This window comes from Sclerotinia sclerotiorum, genomic scaffold (assembly GCF_000146945.2).
Source record: "Sclerotinia sclerotiorum 1980 UF-70 scaffold_7 genomic scaffold, whole genome shotgun sequence".
In the NCBI taxonomy this organism is placed as follows: domain Eukaryota; kingdom Fungi; phylum Ascomycota; class Leotiomycetes; order Helotiales; family Sclerotiniaceae; genus Sclerotinia; species Sclerotinia sclerotiorum.
Window position 1 is genome coordinate 208,567 of NW_001820829.1, and position 24,407 is coordinate 232,973.

The 24,407-nt window shown below is 43.3% G+C and overlaps 8 protein-coding genes across 8 annotated transcripts; 4 read left to right on the top strand and 4 right to left on the bottom strand.

The window, feature by feature from the left end:
* Window positions 1–76: 76 nt before the first annotated feature.
* SS1G_05687 (adenine phosphoribosyltransferase) lies at window positions 77–808 on the top strand (the record flags this gene model as incomplete). Its single annotated transcript, XM_001592716.1, has 2 exons — window positions 77–578; window positions 669–808. 2 exons carry the CDS (start codon window positions 77–79, stop codon window positions 806–808), a joined length of 642 nt encoding a protein of 213 aa, XP_001592766.1.
* A 1,268-nt stretch (window positions 809–2,076) lies between these two features.
* SS1G_05688 (hypothetical protein) lies at window positions 2,077–4,564 on the top strand (the record flags this gene model as incomplete). The annotated part of the gene is made up of 5 exons (XM_001592717.1): window positions 2,077–2,505; window positions 2,887–3,107; window positions 3,158–3,555; window positions 3,772–3,826; window positions 3,880–4,564. The coding sequence occupies 5 exons, from the start codon at window positions 2,077–2,079 to the stop codon at window positions 4,562–4,564; spliced, it is 1,788 nt and encodes a 595-aa protein (XP_001592767.1).
* A 2,134-nt stretch (window positions 4,565–6,698) lies between these two features.
* SS1G_05689 (hypothetical protein) lies at window positions 6,699–8,378 on the bottom strand (the record flags this gene model as incomplete). Its single annotated transcript, XM_001592718.1, has 1 exon — window positions 6,699–8,378. The coding sequence occupies one exon, from the start codon at window positions 8,376–8,378 to the stop codon at window positions 6,699–6,701; it is 1,680 nt and encodes a 559-aa protein (XP_001592768.1).
* Window positions 8,379–9,701: 1,323 nt separating this feature from the next.
* Window positions 9,702–11,576, bottom strand: SS1G_05690 (hypothetical protein; the record flags this gene model as incomplete). The annotated part of the gene is made up of 2 exons (XM_001592719.1): window positions 9,702–11,418; window positions 11,482–11,576. The coding sequence occupies 2 exons, from the start codon at window positions 11,574–11,576 to the stop codon at window positions 9,702–9,704; spliced, it is 1,812 nt and encodes a 603-aa protein (XP_001592769.1).
* A 558-nt stretch (window positions 11,577–12,134) lies between these two features.
* SS1G_05691 (U6 snRNA-associated Sm-like protein LSm5) lies at window positions 12,135–12,609 on the top strand (the record flags this gene model as incomplete). Its single annotated transcript, XM_001592720.1, has 5 exons — window positions 12,135–12,159; window positions 12,213–12,269; window positions 12,327–12,393; window positions 12,449–12,515; window positions 12,571–12,609. 5 exons carry the CDS (start codon window positions 12,135–12,137, stop codon window positions 12,607–12,609), a joined length of 255 nt encoding a protein of 84 aa, XP_001592770.1.
* A 473-nt stretch (window positions 12,610–13,082) lies between these two features.
* On the bottom strand, window positions 13,083–15,616 carry SS1G_05692 (predicted protein; the record flags this gene model as incomplete). Its single annotated transcript, XM_001592721.1, has 2 exons — window positions 13,083–14,755; window positions 14,854–15,616. The coding sequence occupies 2 exons, from the start codon at window positions 15,614–15,616 to the stop codon at window positions 13,083–13,085; spliced, it is 2,436 nt and encodes an 811-aa protein (XP_001592771.1).
* Window positions 15,617–17,785: 2,169 nt separating this feature from the next.
* On the top strand, window positions 17,786–18,019 carry SS1G_05693 (hypothetical protein; the record flags this gene model as incomplete). Its single annotated transcript, XM_001592722.1, has 1 exon — window positions 17,786–18,019. One exon carries the CDS (start codon window positions 17,786–17,788, stop codon window positions 18,017–18,019), a length of 234 nt encoding a protein of 77 aa, XP_001592772.1.
* A 1,188-nt stretch (window positions 18,020–19,207) lies between these two features.
* Window positions 19,208–22,453, bottom strand: SS1G_05694 (predicted protein; the record flags this gene model as incomplete). Its single annotated transcript, XM_001592723.1, has 2 exons — window positions 19,208–21,292; window positions 21,359–22,453. The coding sequence occupies 2 exons, from the start codon at window positions 22,451–22,453 to the stop codon at window positions 19,208–19,210; spliced, it is 3,180 nt and encodes a 1,059-aa protein (XP_001592773.1).
* Between the last annotated feature and the right edge of the window lie 1,954 nt (window positions 22,454–24,407).

A 24,407-nucleotide genomic window follows, 5' to 3' on the forward strand; every position in this document is an offset into this window, starting at 1 on the left:
TTTTTTTTTATCTGATATACCAACCAATACACCGAGAATATTTTTAAAGTCTTCCTTTCTCTCTTCTCTCTTCACGATGTCGACTTCCCCACAAACCCCAGACGTAACTCAATCAGTCCATAATCATTCCGAAAATGCCTCCCAGAGACGAGAGTCCGAGTCCACCTCCAGTTCCGCCGAACTCACCAGCGTCACCTTAAAGTTGCGCAAGGCTCTACGAAATTTCCCCGACTTTCCCATCCCCGGTATCGATTTCGTTGACATCCTTCCCCTCTTTGCTTCTCACGATCTTCACGAATCTTTGATCCGCGCTTTGGAGTTGCAAGTTCTTCTTGTGAACGGTGGAAAGAAACCCGATGTTGTTGTTGGTTTGGATGCTCGAGGATTTCTTTTCGGACCTTCCCTTGCTCTGAGATTAGGAGCGGGATTTGCTCCGGTCAGAAAGAGAGGAAAGCTTCCTGGTCCTACCGAGGAAGCTTCTTTCGAGAAGGAATATGGTCAGGATTATTTTCAAATCCAAAAGGATGCGATTAAACCTGGGCAATCAGTACTTGTTGTAGACGATATAATTGCTACTGGTAAGATGACACTTTCCGATTCACTATCTGCGGAACATTCACTCCGTCACACATAATCTTGATGAACATTTCACTGACATTTCATTCTAGGAGGAAGTGCCCAAGCAGCCGGAAAGCTTGTCCAACAACTCGGAGGAATTTGCATGGGATATTTATTTATTTTGGAATTGGATTTCTTGAAAGGACGTGATAAACTCTCCGCTCCGGTCGCAACATTATTACGCGATTAAATGGGTATGGATTGAAAGAGTTAAAAAGTCACGATGCCCATTTGTTGGATTTCGTTGGCGTTGGTGTCGGGCATTCATCATAGACAGCATTCATTCGCATTACAGAGCTTCTTCGATGTTGAGGTGACGATGGCCTTGTTATGAGGGAATGGGTGGGCTTTTGTATAAGTTATACTCGTTGAGGGTAGAGTATGTTGGTTTATGGTTTGGATAAAATAATATCTTGATACCGATTTATATTGGATTTATCTTGGATGATATGGATTTGGATGTTGGATTCTGGATTGTGGATTTGATTTGAGATGACAGCAGAAACATTATCGCAAAACAAATGCGTAAGAAGTTCATGTTTTTCAATCCAGACTTAAATACCTTCATCTTTCCATACCTACCTAGGTATCATATATATCATGCCAACAGATTCATTATCACACATTCAGAACTTTGAAGGATTCTATCCATCTATCTATCTACCTATCTACCTCTATACCTACTATATGATAAAGGCAGATGAGTGAATCATTCATGTGTGTTTATGTATTTATGTATTTTATTCCAAGATTAATACTCTCCCACTTCTCTTCTCTTCCCATCCCATTCTTGCTTCCCCCCTCCTTTTTCCCTACTTCCATCTTCCTCTTCCCCTCCTTTTCCCCTCCTTTTCTCTTCTCCGTGAGACATCATCATCATCATCCCATCAACCATCTACCCACCAAAGCTTATAACAGTACAACTCATCAATCCAAAAAAGCTTTCCCTCGAAATTTTCTCTTATCGTCAAATCATCAGCCCACTCGTTCTAATTTCCAACCCACTTATGCAACAAGCCTTTCACCGATAAGGAAATTAATCAGCTTGATAATCTTGATTGCACTAAATTAGTAGATTCTCTACATGACATCCCGGCTGCGGCGCCAGCCTTGTGAATAATTATTGTCACGAGAAATATCATCTCACCTTAATGTCTTAATATCACATCCACACCCCCATTCTCTCCCTCACCCTCATTTGTAAAGTTCCTTTTGACGGGTTTCTTCTATTTTGCATTTTGCGTACCTACCTATCTGTTTTCTTTCCTATCGTACACGAAATTTTCTGTTAGATACGTACGGAGTTATAGATCTAAGATTGCATGCAATACAAAACAATAAACACACAACGCGGACTTCGAATTCACAACCCAGTCACGAATAATTACTTGAATTAGCACACGGAGTACATACATACATAGTCTAGCATAACATAGCATGGAATGATAAAAGAAATAAATGCCTTCCTTCTTCACCTTCGACCAAGGAACCGAACGTTTTTCCTTCTCTTCCCCAAACGAATCTTCACCGCTTCTGGGTCGTTTCCGCGCAGTACCGCCTTCTCCTACTTCTCCTACTCATGCAGCGCAATTAGCATATCCGCAACGGAGTAGGAGGAAAAGTCTGCTAGGGTTTCATATAGATGGGTTTGGAGGCACGTTTGGAGGTAGGGATGAGGGGGATGAGGGGGAGGTCGAGGGTTATGATGAGGATGAGGGAGTGGCTGGGTTGGGGATCGCGGGCATAGGGGGATTGCAGAGGAAGCTTAAGGTGTGTGGGAGGGAGATGTGGGATCTTTGGATTGAACCGAAGCAGGGGAAGGTGGCGAGAGTGGTGGATAAATGGTGGATGAGATGCGCGGTTTTGGTTGTGCTGCCGGCTTTGTTGGTGAGTTTGAGATGTTTCTGTTTTACTGTTTTTTTTTCTTGGGAATGCGGATGGGGGGAGTGAGATTTATTGTTGATTAAGGACTTTCATGATGGGACTATTGTTAAACAGGGAGCGGGAGTCCGGAGGTGTGGGGGATGATACGGGGGCAAGCCCCCAAACACCCTTTACTCGCTGCGCTCGAGGATCTCGTAGATGATACTAGTCGGCCTCCACGGCAGTGGCCCCCGGAGGGCCAGCGGAGCGTCTTTCAATTGGGTGTCCAAAGCAAAATATTCGTATTTATACGAGGGCAAGCTATCACATCTCGAAAAACTGATATCGAAATTGCAGACGAGCAAACATATTAGAAAGCCATATACTAACAATTGGAAATACTAGGCTGTTGCATGGTGTGCACTACCATTCCCGCAATACGAGCTTCCCGATGATGACGATGTGGAAGGTTTACCATCGAGGATTTTTGGACATAAGATACCAGGTCACGGAGAAGCTAGAGTTGAAATCAACTTTTGGTTCTTCCTATTCGTATACTATGGCTTTTACAATATAACAGCATTGATGTGGATAACAAAAGTCTTCAACATCTATTCACTGAATTGGTATATTTGAATCTCATGTCTCGACAATTACATACACTAACTTGTTTTAGGTGGCCTAAAAGTCTTGGTTTTCCTCTCACAGTCTCTATTATTGCAGCAATGTCTATAGCAGCTCCAATTCCTTTTTATTGTATACCGAAACTTCGATATATCACATCACATAATACAGCGTGGATATGCTGGACATTCTTCGCTATGGCAATGCCTTTACTAGTTGCATTTGCTATCCTCCTCAATCATGAACGGCATCTTGGCTTGCGTATTCCTCTCTCCGAAACTCAACGACTTTTTACATCTTCATGGTGGACAGGAGATCCTGACACGATAAATGCAAGAGATCGACCACGAAGACCAAATGTCATTCGAAATCAAAGTGCTTTTGATCCAAATGCTTCTTTGGAAGTAGCTTTAGCATCAGATAGTATATATCGATCGAGAGATTCTCAACGTATGTTGAGGAAGCGATGGCTTCCAGCAAGTTTCGTTAGATTCATGTGGTTTTGTGCTGCTTTACTAATAGCTATATTGACTTACCTATTGGGAGAAACTTATGCCGAGATATATTTGCGAACATTGCCACACAGTACCATTGAAACTCTCGTATACGTTTACAGTTGGGTTGTAACGGTACATTTATTAGATGGCTTATGTGGTTGGATCTTAGGGGGTAACGATGGAGAAAGAGTAGGTAGTTACCCCCTTGGTTGGATTTTTAAGCTGTAAGATAACACTATCATTTGTACCGTTGTGAAATACTGATATGGATTTCTAGATATTTTGCTTTAACCTACCAAACCTACGTCCGCGCATTATATGCACGCCTTCGCTCACCACAACAATTCATCTACCTTCAAATAATGTCCTCTTCCTTTTTAATTCTTCTCGCTCCTCTCACCATGTCCGCTCAATTTCATTCTCTTCTCACTTTTCTCTACCTAAATGGCCAATCCTACACCGCATATCAAAAATTCTGCACACGAAATATTTTCCTCAGAGGTTTGAGCGAAAATGTCTCCATGCTCACCTTTTTGGGGAGTATCCTTGTCCTTCATTACGGAGCTAATAAGGACGTCTACCCTTACTTTGCCTTCGACATACCTATCGCACCTTCAAACCAAACACTATCAAACTCTCCCTTCTCTCTCATTGATAAAATCCAATTCTTCCCCAATATTCCTCGTATCCCACATGGACCTGTTCACCTACCTCCTTCTCGACCCGGCCCACAATACGATTTCAGACTCACATTTTACGCTTCGGTCGTTACGTGGGCGTGTGAAATTGTAGCAGGGTGGATCACGAGGAGGATACTTTGGTTCGGATGGAAAATGGATGTTACGGGGGAGGGAAAGAGAGATTTGGGTAGTTGGCCGGAATTACTTCCTACTGGTGTCGTGGTTATGGTGCATGTTTTGCAGAATATGCTTTTTAGTATTGTTAGGTTGGCTTTCCATTAGGGATGGATGGTGATGGTGATGGAGGGTGGGGAGTGGGGCGTGAATAGAGAAGGAGAAGAGAAGAAGAGAAGATGGTTGGGAGGAATTTAAAAGGATTTTGTGCGCGAGTGAGGAGTTGTATGGGGGCATTCTGGATAGCATAGGATTGGATTGGGTGGGATAGGTGATGATAGGGTAGGATCAAAAAATGCGTTTGTATTGCGTTTGAGCATGGTGTTGGGAGTTGGAAGTTGGATCGGTTAGGGTGGTCTGTTCTGTTGTACATGGTTTACATACATGATTTATATTTGTTTGTTTATAATTTTTACATATCCCTCTTTACGTCATGTCTCTTTTTTTCATAATAAGGTTGTGTTTTTTTATGGATAATTGATGATGGATGGATGGATGAATGAATGAATGGATGATATTGGCTTCTTTTTTGTTTGTGAGGAGATTAGGCAGGTTTGTAACGATACTATACTGGAGGCAGCGGCTGCCTAAGGTTTCGTCTGGTTGGTAGTTGTGGGTTAAGGCTTTATCACTGGTCTTCACTTGGAAGTGAAGTCGTTACTAGATCAAGTAGAATGTAGGTAAACTAATTGATAACTAAGTTGAGCACTAAGCTCCTTAACTACGAGACTAAATGAATGTTTATATACCCTATATCATCTTTTGAGGACCTTTGGGACCCTAAGGTCCAAAAGGTCCTCGAGGTCACGTGAATTAATGAATCGTGACAAGGTTATAGAATGAAGGGGATGGATGAATTGTTTTGATTTTGGATAAAAAGAAAGAGGAGAGGAGAGGAGAGGAGAGGAGAGGAGAGGAGAGGAGAGGAGAGGAGAGGAGAAGTGGGGGTGGACAAGGGGGGAATATGTTACGAGGTTTGCCGTTTAGATCACGTGGAAGTGCTCTAGGCTCTCGAAGTAATTGATAATTAAACATCAAACAGGGACTTAAGTAATGACAATGATGATATGCAATTCGTAACTAATAGTAGAGTATACTAAATGATTGATCTTGAGCACGAAGCTCTATACAAAGGGAATCCATCTTGATTATATAGACCTTCGTGCCTCGTTAAAAACCGATGGCTATAAACCCGACAATTCGATCACCGCAAAGCCGATCTCGATTTGTCGGTTTCTTGATCATGTGATCAAGAACGTGACCTATGTTACTGTCCGACGTAACACAAAGTTAATCTTAATCAAACGATTAATTAGTTAAAGAAAGACTGAGAGAATAAGAATTCTGAAATTTACTCACCGTACACCATTTAAATTCGTGACAAAATCCCTGCAAAAACTATAATTTTCTATACTAGAGTAAAATATTAAATAACTTGTTACGACGGGTAACAATTAGGTCACAGGATTAGTAATAACACGTGATGCGAGAACTCGAAGAGCTCGAAGGCTTGGCCTCTCGAGCCCTTCGATCGAGGAGAGCGAAAGGATCGAAGCTCGATCCCTTCGTGTTACGAAGTAACAGCTGATCTGTCCATACGAGCTTGGACCATGTGGAAAAGCAAGTAGATTCACATACAAAACTATATGGCAATTGACTTATATGGTCTCCCCACCCTAAGCAAGCATAGACATCGAATCTGATCGAAAGCACGTGATCAAGGATTCCCACCGAGTCTAGGAATCCCACTATGGTGGGAAATATTCCCACCTTGATGGGACGATAGAAGGGCAGTGGGATGCATAGTACGAAGGTCTATATAACTGGAAAGAGTTTCCTTATTGTAGAGCTTCGTGCTCAAGATCAATCATTGAGTATACTCTACTATTAGTTACGAATTGCATTATTGTCATTACTTTAAGTCCCTGCTTGACGCCTAGTTATAAACCACCTCGAGAGCCTAGAGCACTTCCACGTGATCTAGACGGCAAACCTCGTAACATGTAAATACAAATCTTTATAATGATAATAAAAATACGAAAGAGATGAAAATTATTAATCTTGACGTGATCTTAATATATTTTAACTTTCTCAAATAAAATGAAAATTAGAAATATAATATACACTTTCAATTATAAAAATCCATATAAGAGACATAAATTATCATTTTGAAATTGCATTCGCATACTCATACATATATTTCATATATACACATAACAAAAATCCCTTTCATTGACACCACTTAAGCAGTAGAAGCATGACCACCCTTAATAGGCGCACCATTAGTCTCATTATGACTCAACGTAACCCCCTTCATCATATTTGCTGTACGATTTGCCTTATCTCTAGCCATCCCATTATGTGTACCGCTGAAATTCAAATCAGCGATCCCAGGATATCCCTTGATGCCAGTAGCTTTTTCAAGACGACTGGCGAGATCCTCAGATACTTCACGGAAAATAGCAATTTGACGCTTGATGGCCTCTTCTTTCTTACAGTTGGCCATGTGGCCAGAAATGTTTTTGATAAAGCGATCTTTGGCACCATCATCGAAGACTTTTTCCCAAAGGGCCCGCGGAGCCTTGAAATCTTCCTCTCGGATTTCGGAAAGGAATGTCACGGCATTGCCGGTGAAATGACCGTGCACCTTATCGGCATTGACTGTTCGGCCCTTGAAGTGGATTGGTTCAATGGAGGAAATATAATTGGGGCGAGAGCCTTGGTTGTAGAAGGCCATGCCGCCATCGCGTTGGAAATTGCCCATGCGGTAACTTGTGCGTGGGGCATTGACAGGAAGTTGTTGGTAGTTCACACCAACACGATGGCGATGGGCATCTGGATAAGAAAATAGACGAGATTGCAGCACTGGATCAGCCGAGGGCTCGAGTCCTGGTACTAAATGAGCGGGGTTGAAAGCGACTTGTTCGATTTCGGCAAAGTAGTTAACGGCGTTTTCGTTAAGAGTCAACTCTCCGACCTTACGGAGAGGAAACTGCTTGTGTGGCCAAACGTGTGTAAGATCAAAGACGTTGATCTTTTCCTTCTCCCACAAGTCCTCTGCCTCTTTAGCAGTCATTGTCTGAACTTCGAGTGACCATTTAGGGAAGTCTCCTTTATCAATAGCCTCATATAGATCCTTTTGAGCGTAATCGGGCGACTTCTCAGCAGACTCTTCTTGTGTGAAGAACTTCGTTCCTTGTTGAGAGATCATGTGGAATTGACAGTATACCCATTCGCCTGCCTTGTTAACAAGCTTGATAGTATGTCCAAAGTATCCATGCATGTGACGCCATCCATCTGGAATACCACGATCACCCATAAGGATCATGACTTGATGAACAGATTCAGGATTTTGAGAAAGGTAATCCCAGAACATTGTCGAATCATCAGCATGTGTAAGATGCGTTGATGGATCACGCTTCTGAGTGTGAATGAAATGTGGAAACTTGGCTGGATCTCTCAAGAAGAAAACAGGTGTATTATTAGCAACTAAATCCCAATTGCCTTCATCCGTCTTGAACTTGACGGAGAATCCTCGTGGATCACGAGCACAATCGTGCGAACCAGATTCACCACCAACCGTAGAGAATCTAACGGTGATTGGGCACTCTTTGCCTTCTTGGAACATGTCTGCAAGACATAGATCATCTAACCCATTTGTAGTTTTGTATGTTCCATGAGCTCCACCACCCTTAGCATGCACCACACGCTCTGGGATTCTCTCGCGGTCGAAATGTGAAAGGAGGTCTATCAAGTGGAAATCCTGGAGAAGTAAAGGTCCATTCTCGCCAACGCGTTGAGTCTCATACGGGTGTGGCATTGGTACGCCATTGGCAGTTGTATAAACAACATCCTGAGACTTTGCATTTCTATCATCTTGATAGTCGCGATACTGATCACCCGAAGTTTTTTGGGAAGACATAATGAATTATTGTAATGATAAAGTTTTAAATGAATTAAAGTAAACGATATTTAATGTAAACAGAATAAGGGGAAATCGTCAAATGAAATTTATCAGATCAACAAATAGAGGATCAACCATATATGGGGAGTGACCGCCACACATTTTGTACCATAGTCAATGACTTCATGAGTGCCCAGCTGCGCGATGTTCAATTGAAATTCCTTGATTGGTTGAACAATGCGCATTGAGTTCAACTCCATAAAGATCTTGGTTTTGGTGTTGACGCTTGCCTTCGGGTCCTGTAGTGGAGAGGAACTAGCCAGCCGCTAGGTACGGTACCACCGTGATGCTAACGATCGAGAGCTTGTCAATTTGGAAGCTCAGATTACGTACTAGGTAATCTATCGTTCTTCGAACATTCTTGATGCCAATTCTATCTCCTGGAACGGAGTGTCATTTTCCAGAAAGCAAGAGAGGAGTTACATGATCTATGATCAACTGTAAAATTCATCAGCAATTGTATCCCCAAACCGGGCAATTGTAAGCTTCATCCTCGGGTTCCAGCAGGAGATAGATGGCGTTCATGCAAACGGGGAATGTACAGTAGAGCAGGTACAATACGTCTTTGTGAAACCAACTCACTCATTTTTTGTCCTCAGTACAAATGACAAAGAATGATAAGGGACCCCCTGAAAAAACCACGATGATCGGAATCCAACTTTCATCCATGGATGGCATTGTAGATTCTCGATAGCACGATTCAGGTAAGAAAGACCATGATGATCGAGATGGGAAAAATAAACCCAGTAAATCGATAAATCAATACGAGTACGAAACAATGGGGCTTCAGAATGACATCGCATTTACGCGCATTGTGACTGCAAGAGTGGATTTATATAAAATTCAGTGGTGGCGAGCTTCCCCGCAGTAACCTTAACCTTACTCATCAATTAGTCATCATCTAGTCCTTGAACCCCTCGGGCTAGAAGATGCGTCGATGTTTCCCTGATCCGTACATGTACTTGTCAATCCAGTCTTCCAAGGTCAAAGTACGCATCAAAGTTCTATCACGTGTGTGTCATCATATAGCGACCATGCTGAAAAGAATCGAAATCTCTTGGTAGTATTTCCCATTTCGATCCTACCGGTGATGCGCAAAAGTCCCTTGGTATACAGAAAGCGACCCACGAGTACATTCCCATATCCATTAGGAATGGGGCAAAACATCTAGTGGCCTTCCCCAAAATCATGGTATACATAGTGTATAATATCAAATTATAAGCATCTCTCCTCAATCAAACTCCAATTCCATAACGCCTCTTGTACTTCTCTTTCTCTATATTAATCCTTCGCAGTATCAACAGCCTCTACTAATCCCCTATATTTAGCCCAAGCAACTTCTTCCGGAATTTCTTTCAAAACCCCTCTCAACCTGTGCCTATCAAACGGTAGATTATCGCAGGAAATCGCTTTCAATATATGATTTGCTATACGTTGTGTCCCGGTAGCTGCTGTTCGAGCTCCTGGCTTAGTGAATAGGTTGAAGATCTCTGAAATAGAAAGGTTGTCGTTATGGTACCAAATGAAATAGTCCTTGAGGATTGGGCGCGTGAGTTTCGATTCTGGATTCGCCCCGAGATGGAGGACGATAAGTACATCGGCTGCTAGGGCGATGCAGGATGCTTCGGAATCGTCAGGGGTAAGGGCTGGTTGTGCTTGACTTGTTTTCTCAGGAACTATAATACTAGGTTTAGAAGCTTGTGAACAATGGATTCTCCATGGGGGACGATGTGAGGTGGAGATTTTTTCTTCGATGTCCGGATCAATTTCTATTTCTGTTGCGGCTTTAAATGGGACTTCAAGGGCGGGTTTAAGATCTTTAAGCGAGGGTTTCGGGTCAAGCAGGGGATAATCTTGCGTAGCCCGACTTCGAGTGGGTTTTTTCGTAGAAGTTGGCGTGGGTGTTGGTACGGAAATAGGCTTGTTCTGGTCGGCATGAAAGGGTCGTGGAGGCATCGGATTCAGAGCTTGGCGCTTACTCTCTAGTATATTGTACAGATGGTAACCGGCGTAAGAATCTGAAGCTGCATATGAAATTTGTTGAATTGATAATCCTCGAGTCCAATCACTAGACCTAACACTCCCTCCTTTAAACAGTGGTAGATGTAAATGATCTTCCACTTGTTTTGCTAGGGAGACCAATCTCTTATTGATCAAACCATATTCCTGAGAAGCGCTGTACTTGACTAACCGATACAGGTGACTAAGTTCGAATATAGAGACTGAATGAATGTCAAGGTATTTTCTAAGACGTGTGCAATCGGCACTGATTGCCACGCCTACTTTAGTCACTTCTGGATCCTCCATAATCTTCTTCATAGTCGGAGCCACCAATTGTGAGACTTTATCCTGGGGGAACAATGCAATGTGAAATAGCCCGACTCGCTCTTCAGTTGCCAGCTGGATCAACGACACATTCTTTTTCGCGCCATCATAAACGCGAGCGTCCGCCTTCCATTCTATATCGAATCCGATGAGCTTTTGGCCCAAAAAATAACGTTTTAACGTTTCTTCCGTAGTTTGTAGACTCCGACAATAGTGTATCTTAACCTTCTTAGGAACGCCGTCTTCCTCTGGCCCCCGATATAAAGTATGCGACCAGTAGGATTCTGGTGTCTCTGGTGCGGCCTCTTTCGCCTGTGTAAACAATTCCTCAGTCATTTGGTATGCCAATTCAGATTTGGGAAGTTCCTTCCTAGCAGGATCTTCCTCAATCTCGTCTGCTAATTCTTGAACATCTGCGGTTATTTCAGGCTCCAATATCTCTTCCTTGGCCACTTTTGCCCTTCGAGTCTTCGAGTTTTCAACATGCGCGTTTGCCAGAACATAGTTATCTTCGACATATGAATGATATGCCAAATTCTGTTCATGATTTGCTACCGTCGTCGTACTCAAAAGTCTCGGTGATCCTGGTGCAGAAGCGTCTTTGAAGATAATACCATGACTAGGTTGCCATGTTTTCGAGGAATTCGACGAGATTGATCGAGCAATGGAGGGACTTCAGTACACGCGTTAGCCTTGTAAATGCAAATATTCTTGAATATAATTCCAATTCCCATACTTAGCTCTCTTCCCGCTCATGCCCGCAATTGCTGAACCCATACCTTCTATTGACGCCAAACTTGATTTCCCAACAAAGGAACTTATATTCTTCATAATGGAACGCCGGAGTGATTTTCCCACCGTATATGCTCCATGATTACTAGGGAGCATGACACGAGCATATGCATAGAGAACTCTGGCCCTATGAAGGAATGAAGGGGTAGGGAAGTAAACACCAATCGTTGATCTTGGAAGGAGATGTTATGAAACTTTTTGGTATCTGTGCCTGAGGCTTGAAAATGAATTTGCTTGTTTGGTGGTTTTGGAGATTGAGAATCACGAGCTACACTCTTTGATTTTGAGGTGAACAGGAAAGATACAAACGAACGACGACCATTTTCCCATCAAAGAGCACGAATTCGGTCATACGCTTTTTCCCGTATCACATGTGAGTCAACATCATCTCAACCTGCTATGTCAAACTCACGTGCTCCGACCTTGATTGCCTTCACATATGAGGGTCACAATTACAATATCAGGCACAGGCAATCAATGAGATTTTGCTATTGCTATATCGAGCCTATTCTCATATAATCATTTCGATTCATACAACAAACTAACAATACCACAAGCAAACATCCCAGTTTCCATACTCCAAACCAGTCATCCAAAATGGCCAGTCAGCTTCTCCCTCTCGGTCAGTCACCTTATCCAGACACACAAACACATCTCTCTCTAACACATCATCAGAACTCATCGATAAATGTGTCGGTTCCAAAATCTGGGTTGTAATGAAAGGCGACAAAGGTACAACCTCCATCATCACCCCTCTCTTCTATCACTCATCCTTGCTCACACCACTAGAATTCACTGGCACCCTTACCGGTTTCGATGACTATGTCAATATGGTTTTAGAAGATGTTATTGAATTGTACGTAACATATTGCACTTCCATGAATATTTTCAATTATACTGAAGATTCATAGTGATCACCAATCTGGAAATCAAACAAAGCTTCCCAAAATTTTACTGAATGGTAACGGTATTGCTATGGTACGTATTTATACCGTGATCTACATCATATAGCAGGAAACTAATTATAGAGCAGTTGGTACCAGGTGGAGAAGGACCAATTGGGGGATCATGAGGATCAAGTGCGTGGTAAATAAGTACGATTTGATCCAGATTCAATGATGGAACATGCCGATTCCACTGAAGAAAGGCATGCACCTCTTACTCTTTCTGGTGCTGAGACGGGCTTGGGAGAAAGCAAAGCAGCCCAGGAAGCAGCTGGTGGTCAAGTTCATGAAGCAAAGACAAGGAAAATAGTGTTGATGCTACCAAAAGTTAAGGAATTGATCATTTTGTGAAGAGCAGTGCAAAGTTTTGCGCCCACATTAATACTGTCTTATTCTGAGGCCTTGATACCGTTTCCCGTTACTCCACGGCATTTCAAGTGAGACCCCTGGTACCTTGTCATTAAGAGTTACGTCACATCACTCGAAATCCGCAAGTGCGATACCCAAATGGTTCTTCCCAATAAACAAAATCATCCCAAAGTATTGGAGAAGCATTATTTCCATACAAGAATATACACATTATCGATTATAACCACAAAAACTATTCCCTCGTCCTTCTATCGTCCAACTTCGGCGTGTCAGGCTTCCCATCCCCCTTCAAGATATCCCCCCAAAAATCATAAAAAATGCTATCCCTCGGCATAACACGTTCCTCCTCATCCTCTCTAACATCACTTCCCTCGCCCGCCTCCTCCGCTTCAACCCTATAAGTCTCCGACCACCTCCTAAACATCTGTTCCGTCTTCTTCCCCTCTATCTCCAACGAATGAGTCTGCCACTCCAGAAACCCTATTTCGATATCCCGGGGACTATCGCCCATACCTCCATGTACAAGTCTTTGACTCTCCTGTCTGACGGGTGACGGATTTACGATTTGCGGTCGACTATTTTCAACTTTAGAGACCTGGATTAAATCCTTTGCAGGGGCTTGGTAATCTTTAGCCGAAAGTGGAGGCCGATAATTAGTATTGTTATAGGGAGGAGGCGTAGTAGCAAGCATATCGCGCATGTGGGCAATATGTTGGTGATCTTTAAGTGGTGGCGTGGGACGAATATCACCAACATCCCTAAAATGAGGAGTATGTTCCTCCCATGCTGTGGTATTCAAGACATTCCCTTCGCATGCATGGCAAAGACCGCTATGACCGCTCGCTCCGCGTTTGCGACAGAGTTTACAGCTATTTTCCCAACTTTTATTCCATACTTCGTCTCCACTGCTTCCTTTCCTCGCAGTTTCTGGTCCTACTCCACGTGCTAAAAGATTTTCTTCGACTCTCTCCCCCGGATGAGGCGCGCTTAAATTCCCACTCTCATGATTTTCATCGCCTATGCACCCCCAAAATTCCTCATCACTATCTTCCTCCTCTTTACCCCTATCCTTCGCCTTTGATTTCTTCCTCGACCCCGCACTACTTCTATCGCCTCTCTTCCCTTCATAACTCGGATACAACAAATATTCAAATGGACTCGGTAACTTCGTTTTCGAATTCGTTTTCTTCTCAAAAGAATCATGTACAACCTCTACCCCATGTCCCATATACCCTTTCAATTTCTGAATCGGGCTCGCTCCTCTTTCTACCATTTTTCCCTTTCCTTTTCCCTTACTACTCCTGCTTTTGCCGCTGGAAGTGGATGTCGGAGTCGGAGTCGAAGGATGTAGAACGTCGGTGTGTTTGGGTACTTCTTTGCTGGGCGGTACAACTCTCTCCAACTTTCCGTTCCACATCGCCCTTCTCATAATTTCTAGTTGTTGCATTGTTGTCACTTCCTCTTGACTTTCTCTTTGTACCTCCTTTTCTCTTCTCTCGTGGGCACTTACAACCTCGTCTTTACCGGTAGTCTGCGAGCGAGAACTAGCAGGCGTAATCGCAGGGCTCTGATCTCTTTCCTCAAACTTGGCCTTTCTTCTCAATCTCCTCTGTCCAGGCGCAGCCTTATGTTTTCCCATTTCCAACCCTGCACTTCTTTCCCTCGAAGTTTCCGCATGAATTCCACTATCCGTCGTCCCCGTCGTCCCGGTTGCGCTACCCCCGCTTCCAACACTACTCCACTGCACATTCGAAAACCTCACACCCTCCCCTTGACTCATATTTCTAGCCTCCATCTCCTTAGTATGCCCAACGGGCACTCGAAATTGGCGTTGACGAATAATTCGGTCTCGTACGCGGCGAAGTTGTACGCGAAGAATCAGCTCGTGGATACGCACGTGGCGGACTAGGACTATTCCCCCGCATATTTATATCCCTTCGCGAAGTCTCTCTCGAGCCCCCGTTGCTGTATCAAATAATTCTCAAAATCCAACTGCGTCATACCATGAGCAAAAGTCTGACCCTCTCTCATTTTTCGCGAATCTCCTGCATCTTCCCTCGCCACAAATTTCGGCGGACTAATATCTCTCGGCGGACTATTACTTTTCTGGGGACTATCCGGCGGACTTGGGGAATTATTTCCCCCATTATATCCCTTTCCGAAATCTCTCTCCAACCCCTGTTGCTGTTTCATATACGCCTCGAAATCCAATCCTCCAAGCCCCTGTTCACCACTCCAATGCCCACCACTTATCCTTCCACCCACTTCCTCCCTCGGCTTCAAATAACTCGATCTCTTCTTCCCCTTAGCATGCTTATACCTCTGTTCCAAACCCCTCTCATGCCCCTGACTTCCCACCACAGCAAACACATCTTCTATTTCCTCGCGCGAAGCAAAACTCCCCCTCACACTCCCCGAGTGGTATTTCCCAACCTGTGTCGGAACAGTCGGTGGATGCATTTTTCCCGGTGGATAGCGAACACTAGTTCCATATCTCGAGCGGGAAAAACGTTGACTAGAAGGTCGTGTCCGAGATCTTACGTGGAGTTTGAAATATCTTTTTATGCGGCGGGTAGTACTGCATAGAGGATTGGTTTTGGTGGAAATGGGAGAGCTAGGTCTTTGAGGCGCGGTGGCTCTGAAGCCGGATGCGGGTGCGGTGGTCAGGAATTCCGGGTCGTTGCGAGATATAGGACGAGGCGTGGAATGAGGTGGTGTGGATATCCCGCCGCGCACTTCGTTATACGTTGTGTGGATGATCTTCATGATGGGTAGGCAAATCTTTTGTTCCTTTTCCCTGGGATTTAAAATGACGCTTATTTGAGATATTGTTGCAGAGGAATAACCGTGGCCTCGAATAATATTGTTCTTTAGTTTACTTAACACTTCTATCCTTCAAATTAAGCTCAGCTCAAGGTAACATATCTTTAAGAGATAAAACCGTATCTCCAAAGTCGACCGTTTTCGCCGAAAGCAATATAATACGTATGTATGAGCTGGTGATCAACTCAGAATGAATAATACACTAAATAAAAACTGTGTGTTTGGAAGAATAGAAAAATCCTAGAAAGCAAACATTTCTTCCTTGGCCATTGTTTTGTATACTCGTACCTGCACATGGCGGTGGTGACTAAGTCTTCTTTATGAATGCGTTTCCTTTATGTATTTGTTACATTTGTCGCCACCTGTATCTATCGCACCTTTGAATGTAGCTATTTATAATTCTTTCTTTCCACGGAAAGTTATTTATTCTCCCATTTTTCCATTCTCCGTCCTCGAACCAGATTTCTTATTCATTGCTCAGTTATCTCATGTTCTTTGTAGACAATAGCTCGAAATATCTTCCTCCTTTGTTAAATGGACGAGAGCGTAGCTTCATCTTGGCTTTTTCTGTTCTAGTGTCTCTTTGTTCGGTGCACAAATGACGCGCTGTTGGGAATATTAAGAAGAAAGAACGTATAGCGCTTAGGCAATTGTCAAGGTTGGAATTCGAATACAAAGAAGGATATCACATAGGTATTTATGAACTCTCTCTCTGGACCTCTCAATCCGTCCTCGGCTCTTGGCTCTGGTATTTTGTATGATAGACGCCTTAATACCAATGATGCCAAAGAATGTGGCATAAGGACGTGGTAGGCGGGGAGAGAATTGTATATCTAAAGTAATACTTTCACAAGTTGACAAATCTATAGTTGAAGAAACTCATCCGTGACATTGCGCTCATCACAAAAAACTCAAGAACGTAACTAAACTGCCTGCCCTTCCCAATCTCGCATCTCCGAACCCAAGGAATTCTCTACGCACCGAACCTACAGACAGAAGATATTGAACACCAAATCTGCCAGTCATGATATAACACCAATGTGATACACACACACACACATAAACCTCTCAATTCCCCAATAAATCCACAAAAACCCATCTTTTCATTTCGTGAACCTTCTTCCAGAATCCATAGTACCAAAACCCAAGACAAGAATCTTTCAAGCAAACTATAATATTAATCTCTAGCATCAAACAAAGGTCCTGTACTCTCCTTCTCAATCCTCAAGTTCCCAAAAGCCCAAATCTACACCTTCGCCGCCAAAAGAATATTAACTCACACAACCTATGTCATTAGCTCTCCCCTCTAGATCCCAATATTTTCCCATCCAGCCAGGTATTCGATACGATTATACAACTCCATCCATGTAATCCATACGGACATTCTCTAGATTCCAATTGACCATGAGAGGCCGACCAAAGTTTCCTCGTTCAGAAGAAGTAAAAACCTACCTAGGAAGATTACTTCACTACTTATATCAAAGCACAAGCACATTCCCATTCAGTCATACACATTATTACTTCGTACATCGCATCAAATCACGAGCAGCGCGCAGATCAAAAGTTTTCTTAGGTGGTTCATTGTATCCTATACAAATTACTCAATCCAGCCTTTTAGGCTATTCCATTCCGTGTTCATTCCACCCTTGAAACTCATCCTTGCTTCCTTCCTGTAAAGACAACGCTTATAAATTCAAATCATTCCCATCTCGTTTTCTCATGGTATTTCTCTACTACCTTGCTTGTACTGCTCATGCAACGCTTAACACACCAAATGCTTCATGCTGAGAACTAATCCATACTCCACGCTCCATGCTATGCCCAGTACCCATTCCTGAAAGTCAAACTCCTTGGCAACGCTGTGCTAAAGTGGACCAAAAGACCAAGACTAAAACAGCATGGATGTAACCTTTTGAGAGACAAAATCCCACGGTCCACTGCGTCCAGCAAACCATGAGACTCCCTCAAATGAAATCAACCATGCCGATTCCCAACTCCAATGCAAAAATGCGGTGACAAGACTTTCTCTTTTAACAGACACATAGTCTTCTTCAACAAGCACGATTCAACCTCTCAGGTCCACAATATTTTTTCCAATCCGCCGCCCGCTACATGTACCTGGATTTCCCAAGCATTGCGTCATACATGACTATCTCAGACCAAACAAAACCCCGCAAAATCAAAAAAATCAGTCTCGTCACGGGGGGACGTCCCCATAACGGAAACACCAAAGAACTCCAAGAGGACAAACAAAACCCCGCAAAATCAAAAAACCAATCTCGTCGTGAGGGGACGTCCCCACGCGGAAACACCAAACACCAAGACAAAAGAAACATCATGAGGTGACGTCCCCATGATGGAAGTGCTTCGGCACTTCAGCGTAAAATCAGACTCGTCATGAGGGGACGTCCCCATGACGGAAACGCCAAAAGACCTTTAAAAGAAAAACAAAATCAGACTCATCATGGGGGGACGTTCCCACAATGGTATACAGAAAGAACAGAAATGGGTGCACAGAACGCACGACCATCTTATCTTCAAAACTTATGCGATCATCCATACATACAATGAACAATCAGCACCATCATCCATCCATCAATATAATCAACAAACTCCACCGCGATAATCCCTTCTTATAGCCAACAGTCACCACTGTCATCCATCCATATAGACACTCGCTGACCAATAGTCTTGATATGTAGCTTCCATAGCGAAAATAATGGAAGAAGCATAGAAAGCTAGCTAAGCAGCAGCAATCAGGTAATAGGATCTCATCATCCTGTCTTAGTTCAGGTTCTAGGGTCCTATCCCAGAGAAATCAATGTCTCTCGTCCTCAATTCTTCAAGGAACTTCGCCGTATGTATTTATGGCGTGCTGATAATAAGGTAGATATGTTCAATCTTGTAATTGTAAAAGGTGAGAAACCGAATTCACCACAACAATGTGGGTAGAAGTAGCGACCTTCCACACCCGACATTGTTAGATAGTATCCGTGGTACTTAGAAAATCTCGCCGTAAGTATGTACGTGATGTAAAATTTATGTGCCGATGTAAAGTTCATCTGGCTGGTAGTGTCGGAAAAAGACGACAGATTTTTGCGTGGAGAAACTGCATTTTGCTAGAGTATGCACGTGTCACTCATTCCAGAGATGGAATTTGTGTTTAGCTAATTTTTATGCGGGGAAAAGGAAACTACCGATCGTGTTCAGAATTCGCCGCTACCGGGTATGCCATGAAGTCGTACGCTGGAAATTCAGACATGAAGGAGGTACCACCACGCACCCAATAGCATAAAATAGATCAAGAAAGCCAACAGTGTGACCCAGATGGAGAGAGAAGAATGTGACCAGTCAGGAACCAGATCAATAATTTCAAGGCGACTCACATGCCTGATGGATATAAACCATCAAGGGAGAGCCCCGCAACCAGAGTAGGAGCGTTTTCAATTATTGAGTGTATGATTCAATTGCAAGTCGAGTGCCTCAAGGAATACAAGACCCTCGACCTTGTGACTGGTTCAACTCAGCTCAATCTTACCATAATTTGAGGGCGGGTCGATTGGTTGGACTTTCCGAAGTAAATTCAATAGCCATATTGGGTTGCTCTGGAACCTTGATCCCGTTATGCATAGAACCAAACAGTCTGGGATCAATTCCCTCGAACAATTTAGCAACGGCTCTTTCTACCTCGCCTAGCTGAAGATCATCATGTTCATGCCAGATGTGATCGGGAATGGGTGTGATAGGAACGTAACCTTCGCCAAGGCGTTCTAGAACACATTCTTTGACAAGAGGGTCAACGTGAAAACCAAGGGATTCATCGCTAAAGTCGAAATTGAACATAGGCTTAGACTCTTTCACCGCTTCCATGACCCTGTCTTGCTCGGCTTGGAGAGGGCTCATGTTGGAAACCTGTCGAAGGCCACTGCCCTTTGCTGGTAAATATTTATTGGCTCTACTCATGGCGTGTTTTACAGCCTCAGAGATTGGAGCTGGTGTTTGCTCGACGGCACCGGGAAGCTTGGCGTTACCAGGCTTGGGTTTTGGTGGAGGTGTTTGACTCCATTGCTTTGGCTCAAGGATTCTGCCTGCTTTCATTTCAACAGCATCCTTGTAGTAGTATTTCTTGTCCCAATCATGAAGTTGTTGGAAAACGTTGGTTGTCGTCTGCTCACGCGATGGTCTTGTGCTATCAAAAGCAGGTGTCTTGATAGCGATTCCGTATTCGTCACGAGGGTTGAGAAGAGGAAGTCCTTCCTTGATGTTTTCAATGTGATCCCTGGTGAGTCTTTTGCCTGGAATTTGAAACATATTGTAAGGACTTCTTGGGTAAAAGAGCAATCTCTTCTGTTGCTCATCAATGACGTATGTGTAATCATTTTCGCTCTCGTCTGGTATACCAGCAACGCCCCGGGCACGTAGATGGGCTTGCTCAAGGAGCTGTGCGGAGTTGAGAGGATTTTGGACGCCTGCTGGCTTGAAAACATCTTGCTTTGGGAAGGCGTCAATATCGCGGTAATGATCTTCCCAGCAAGGATCATTATCAGTCACAATGTGGTTAAATTCAAATTGTCTGTCAGTGCAATTCTCTCTAATGTAAAGACCATTTCGGCATCGAATCCATCTAGGACCGAAATCTGAATCAGAACGAGTTTCTTTGCGCAGGAAATCATTCCAGCGTTGGGTGGGCACCTTTGGTGCACCGTCGGCATCACGCTTCTCGCCTACTTTAGCCTGTGTAAATGCTGAGGTTTCTCCCTCGACAGGAGTAGTGACGGCAGCTCTTTGGGACGCTCGTGCGTTCTTATGTATGTCTTGATTAGCTTCGATGGAAGGACCCTTTCCACGATGCTTTGCGGCATATTCATCCTGCGCTCTGTGAATTTCTCTTACCTCCGCAGCAGTGAGCAAACCACTCACGTGGACTGGTGTTTTTTCAACATCCCGGTGTCTTGGATGGAGTTCGGTTTGAAAGCCTGCAAGACGGCCTTGAACGTTGTTGCGAGTATTGCGTTTGCGATCTGAATGGGACATACGTTTGAGGGGAACTGCTGCAGGAGTGGTTGGTGGCTGGTTGAAGATAAATGGTGGGACAAGTTTGTTGCCAGAAAGCGGAGCCGGAACATCAGTGGACTGTTTGCGGAAGGGGCTTGTAATCAGCGAGGTAAAAGTAGAGATGGGAGTCCACCAGCTGTTTTTAGGGCTTGCATCTTGCGAAGGGGAAATTTGTGCTTCGGGCGTTTTTGGTTCATCGACGACTTGTGCTTCTTCCTCATCTGACATATCGGTGTCATCACTATCAGTATCGGGAACAGCATAACCTGAGCGTTTAGGTTTTTTCGGTTGTGGAGGACGCGTAGGCTTTTGAGTAACCATTTGCGCCTTTGGATTGTACAGAGGTTGTTGTGCATCGAAGGTAGTAAGAAATGCCGTAACCTGTTCGATAGATGGCAATGCCCTTGACTTATCCTTATGATTAGTGAAGACTTTGGCCACAGCTACTAAATAAGGATCCGTTAATCTCAGCCCATCCCTAGGAGATTGATTCGCTGAATGGGGAACATCGGGCTTGGAAAGATTCTCACTAGAAGAAGCCACAGCGGTCGTCTTGCGCTCACTCTGATGAGCCACCTTGAATATATTAGCATCATGGAACAAATTATCAGGTGAACTATTGATACATACATCATTGGCGCCTTGTGCAACTTCCTTGACAACCTCTTTTCCTTTGTTTGGTGATGGAATCCCATACATTAAACGAAGTCTGTCGGTCTTCGACATGCCAGGTGTAAGTTTATAATTTGACAACGGAAATCCTCTAGGAACAGATAGATTGGGACGGGATTTTGATGGAGTAGGGCCAGTCTCAGTGAGGGATGGCGCTGTCTGTTTAACTTCGGTTTGGGGAACAGCTCGTAAATCAGGAGGAGGGAGTGTGAGCGTAGAAGTAGGGTAAGAAATGGTGGATGGGCCAACTTGAGGCTCGTCTTCAGCTGAGGAAGTTTCTTGCTGATGTGGAGTATGGGGAGAAGGGGTAACAGCTTGTTTTGGTGTAGAAGTTGATCGAGATTGAAGAGGCGATACCGTTGTTTCAGCTTCATCATCTGAGCCGCTGTCGTCGTTAAGGACAATTGGATCTTGCTTGCGACCTCGAGTCTTAGTCGGTGGCTTCTTGGGAGATGCCTTTGCGCGATTGCTGGGTCGACCTCTTGACTTCTTCTTGGGTTCAAGTTCGGGTTCGGTTGATTTCTCAGCTTCAGCTGCGACATCTTCGACACCACTACTTTGCTGCCTTCGTGTACGCTTGCTGGACCTCTGCTCAACGTCTTCTTCCGTGTTTGTAATGCCAGCACTTTGGTGGGTAGAAGCCTCGTCCTCCCGAGATCTCTTTTTGGATTCTAGCGGAGCAATGCGCGGAGCGGCTTGTTCGTGATTGATGACATCGTTATCGGAAGACGCGTCGTTAAATGCGATGTTGTTTTTAGGTGGAGGGGAGGTAGAGCGTGAATCGCCTGCTGTAGGTGAAGGTGATTGAGAATCGGGAGAATTTGTCCTGGATGCATTTGTAGGAGATGATTGAGTCTTTTGCGACTCGGTATTATTGTTGGCTTCGGCTGGAATGATGAATGGGTCACTGGACTCGGACTCGATTGAAGGCTCGATGGGTTCGGTCTTAATCCTCCTTCCTTTTCCACGTGTGGTCTTCTTTGGGATATCATCAAGTGATTTAAAACCACCTGGACTTGCACCTGCGGCGCGCGTGCGGCGAGCTCCAACCATCTTGAGACGATTATCGGGCGATGGCGCGACTCGCAATTTATATGAAAGTAGTGACTTGCGACAATGCGAATTGAATTTATGTAAAGAAGTTGGTATGATTAAAGTGAATCATTAACAGTATGCGATTCGAGATTCGTTGAAAGTAAGATGGATCTTGAAGTTGTACCTTGTATGCCGTACTTTGAAAAGTTGATGAATCAAGTTGTTTTCTCGGGAAGAAAGCGCGGATGGTGAAAAGACTCAAGGTGAAGTTACTGGGCCAAGCTAGCTTTAAAGTATTCGCTTAAGGAAAAATTATTATGACCTCCGTATTAAAATAGGTGCAATGATCAAAGGATGGACCGTGCCAGTGACGCACACGTGATATTTGACCGTAAAAGCGTAAATGCAAGATATTCTTCAACATTCTATTAATCGATCACTTTATACTTCTACTGTACAAAATATCATGCGATATCAACTGCAAGTACCTAGTATTAGTATTGTAGGGTATAAATACTGCCATATATGTCATGTTGAAGAGTCATTCAATATCGTTACACTAACAAAATCAACAGTATTCATACTGCAATCATAACTATCAGACTCAAGTGAGAAAGCAAAGTAAACATCAAGATATATCTTCATACTCTTTCTCTCTACTCTACAAACCCTAGTGGTCATTACATAAGCCTTCTTTTTTTTCGGGAACATCACCAGGACATCCATGAATCATGATATTTCCCCACATTCAGGAATCAGCCTATCAGAATTATTCCGTGAAGAAACATAGGTTAGAGAACTTCAACAGATTCTATTATTGGATTAGCTACTACGAACTCCGATATAATCAGCCATCACATCAATTCTTTCTACAAATCAATAATAAAATACAAGAGATTTCATTAACTAATATCAATCTACTCGAGTAGCTTCATCCCACTGAAATAACTCCTCTTCAATTCCATTCTAAATAAATATTAATCATTCATTTATTTACTCATAATCAATCCCAAGTAAGTTCTAATGTTCCAACCCCTCAATGTTACGACGACTTCGGATCTCGTATCATGTGACCAATTATGTAATCACACGGTCCCTTAGATCCCCTCGGTCTCTTGATCGAAGGGACCGAGGGGACCAAGGGGACGATTAGCATGAAGGTCTATATAACCAAGATGGATTTCCTTTGTATAGAGCTTCGTGCTCAAGATCAATCATTTAGTATACTCTACTATTAGTTACGAATTGCATTATTGTCATTACTTTAAGTCCCTGCTTGACGCCTAGTGTTACGAGGTTTGCCGTCTAGATCACGTGGAAGTGCTCCAGGCTCTCGAGGTGGTTTATAACTAGGCGTCAAGCAGGGACTTAAGTAATGACAATAATGATATGCAATTCGTAACTAATAGTAGAGTATACTAAATGATTGATCTTGAGCACGAAGCTCTATACAAAGGGAATCCATCTTGATTATATAGACCTTCATGCCTATGGCTAGTCTGGACAGCCAGCGTTCCTCAGCGGTCCATAACGTGACTTTAATCACGTTACCTTGGTTTAGTCATGTGACGCGGCATAGAAGATAGCCGTTGTAACACCTAGTTATAAACCACCTCGAGAGCCTAGAGCACTTCTACGTGATCTAGACGGCAAACCTCGTAACAAAAAGCCCTTTATTAACAATCTATTAATTCAATAATAAATTAATATTAATTTATCAAAAATTATATTATGTTTTTTTATAAATCTAAATCTATTTATAAAATCAAATTTTATTTCAAAAACGTGTATATAATTTTATATAAATCTAAATCTACAAATCAATTATATTTCTCATACTCAAACACATAGTATACAAATACTATACTACGAGTAATATCATCAATATCACCATTAACATGTTACGAGGTTTGCCGTCTAGATCACGTGGAAGTGCTCTAGGCTCTCGAGGTAGTTTATAACTAGGCGTCAA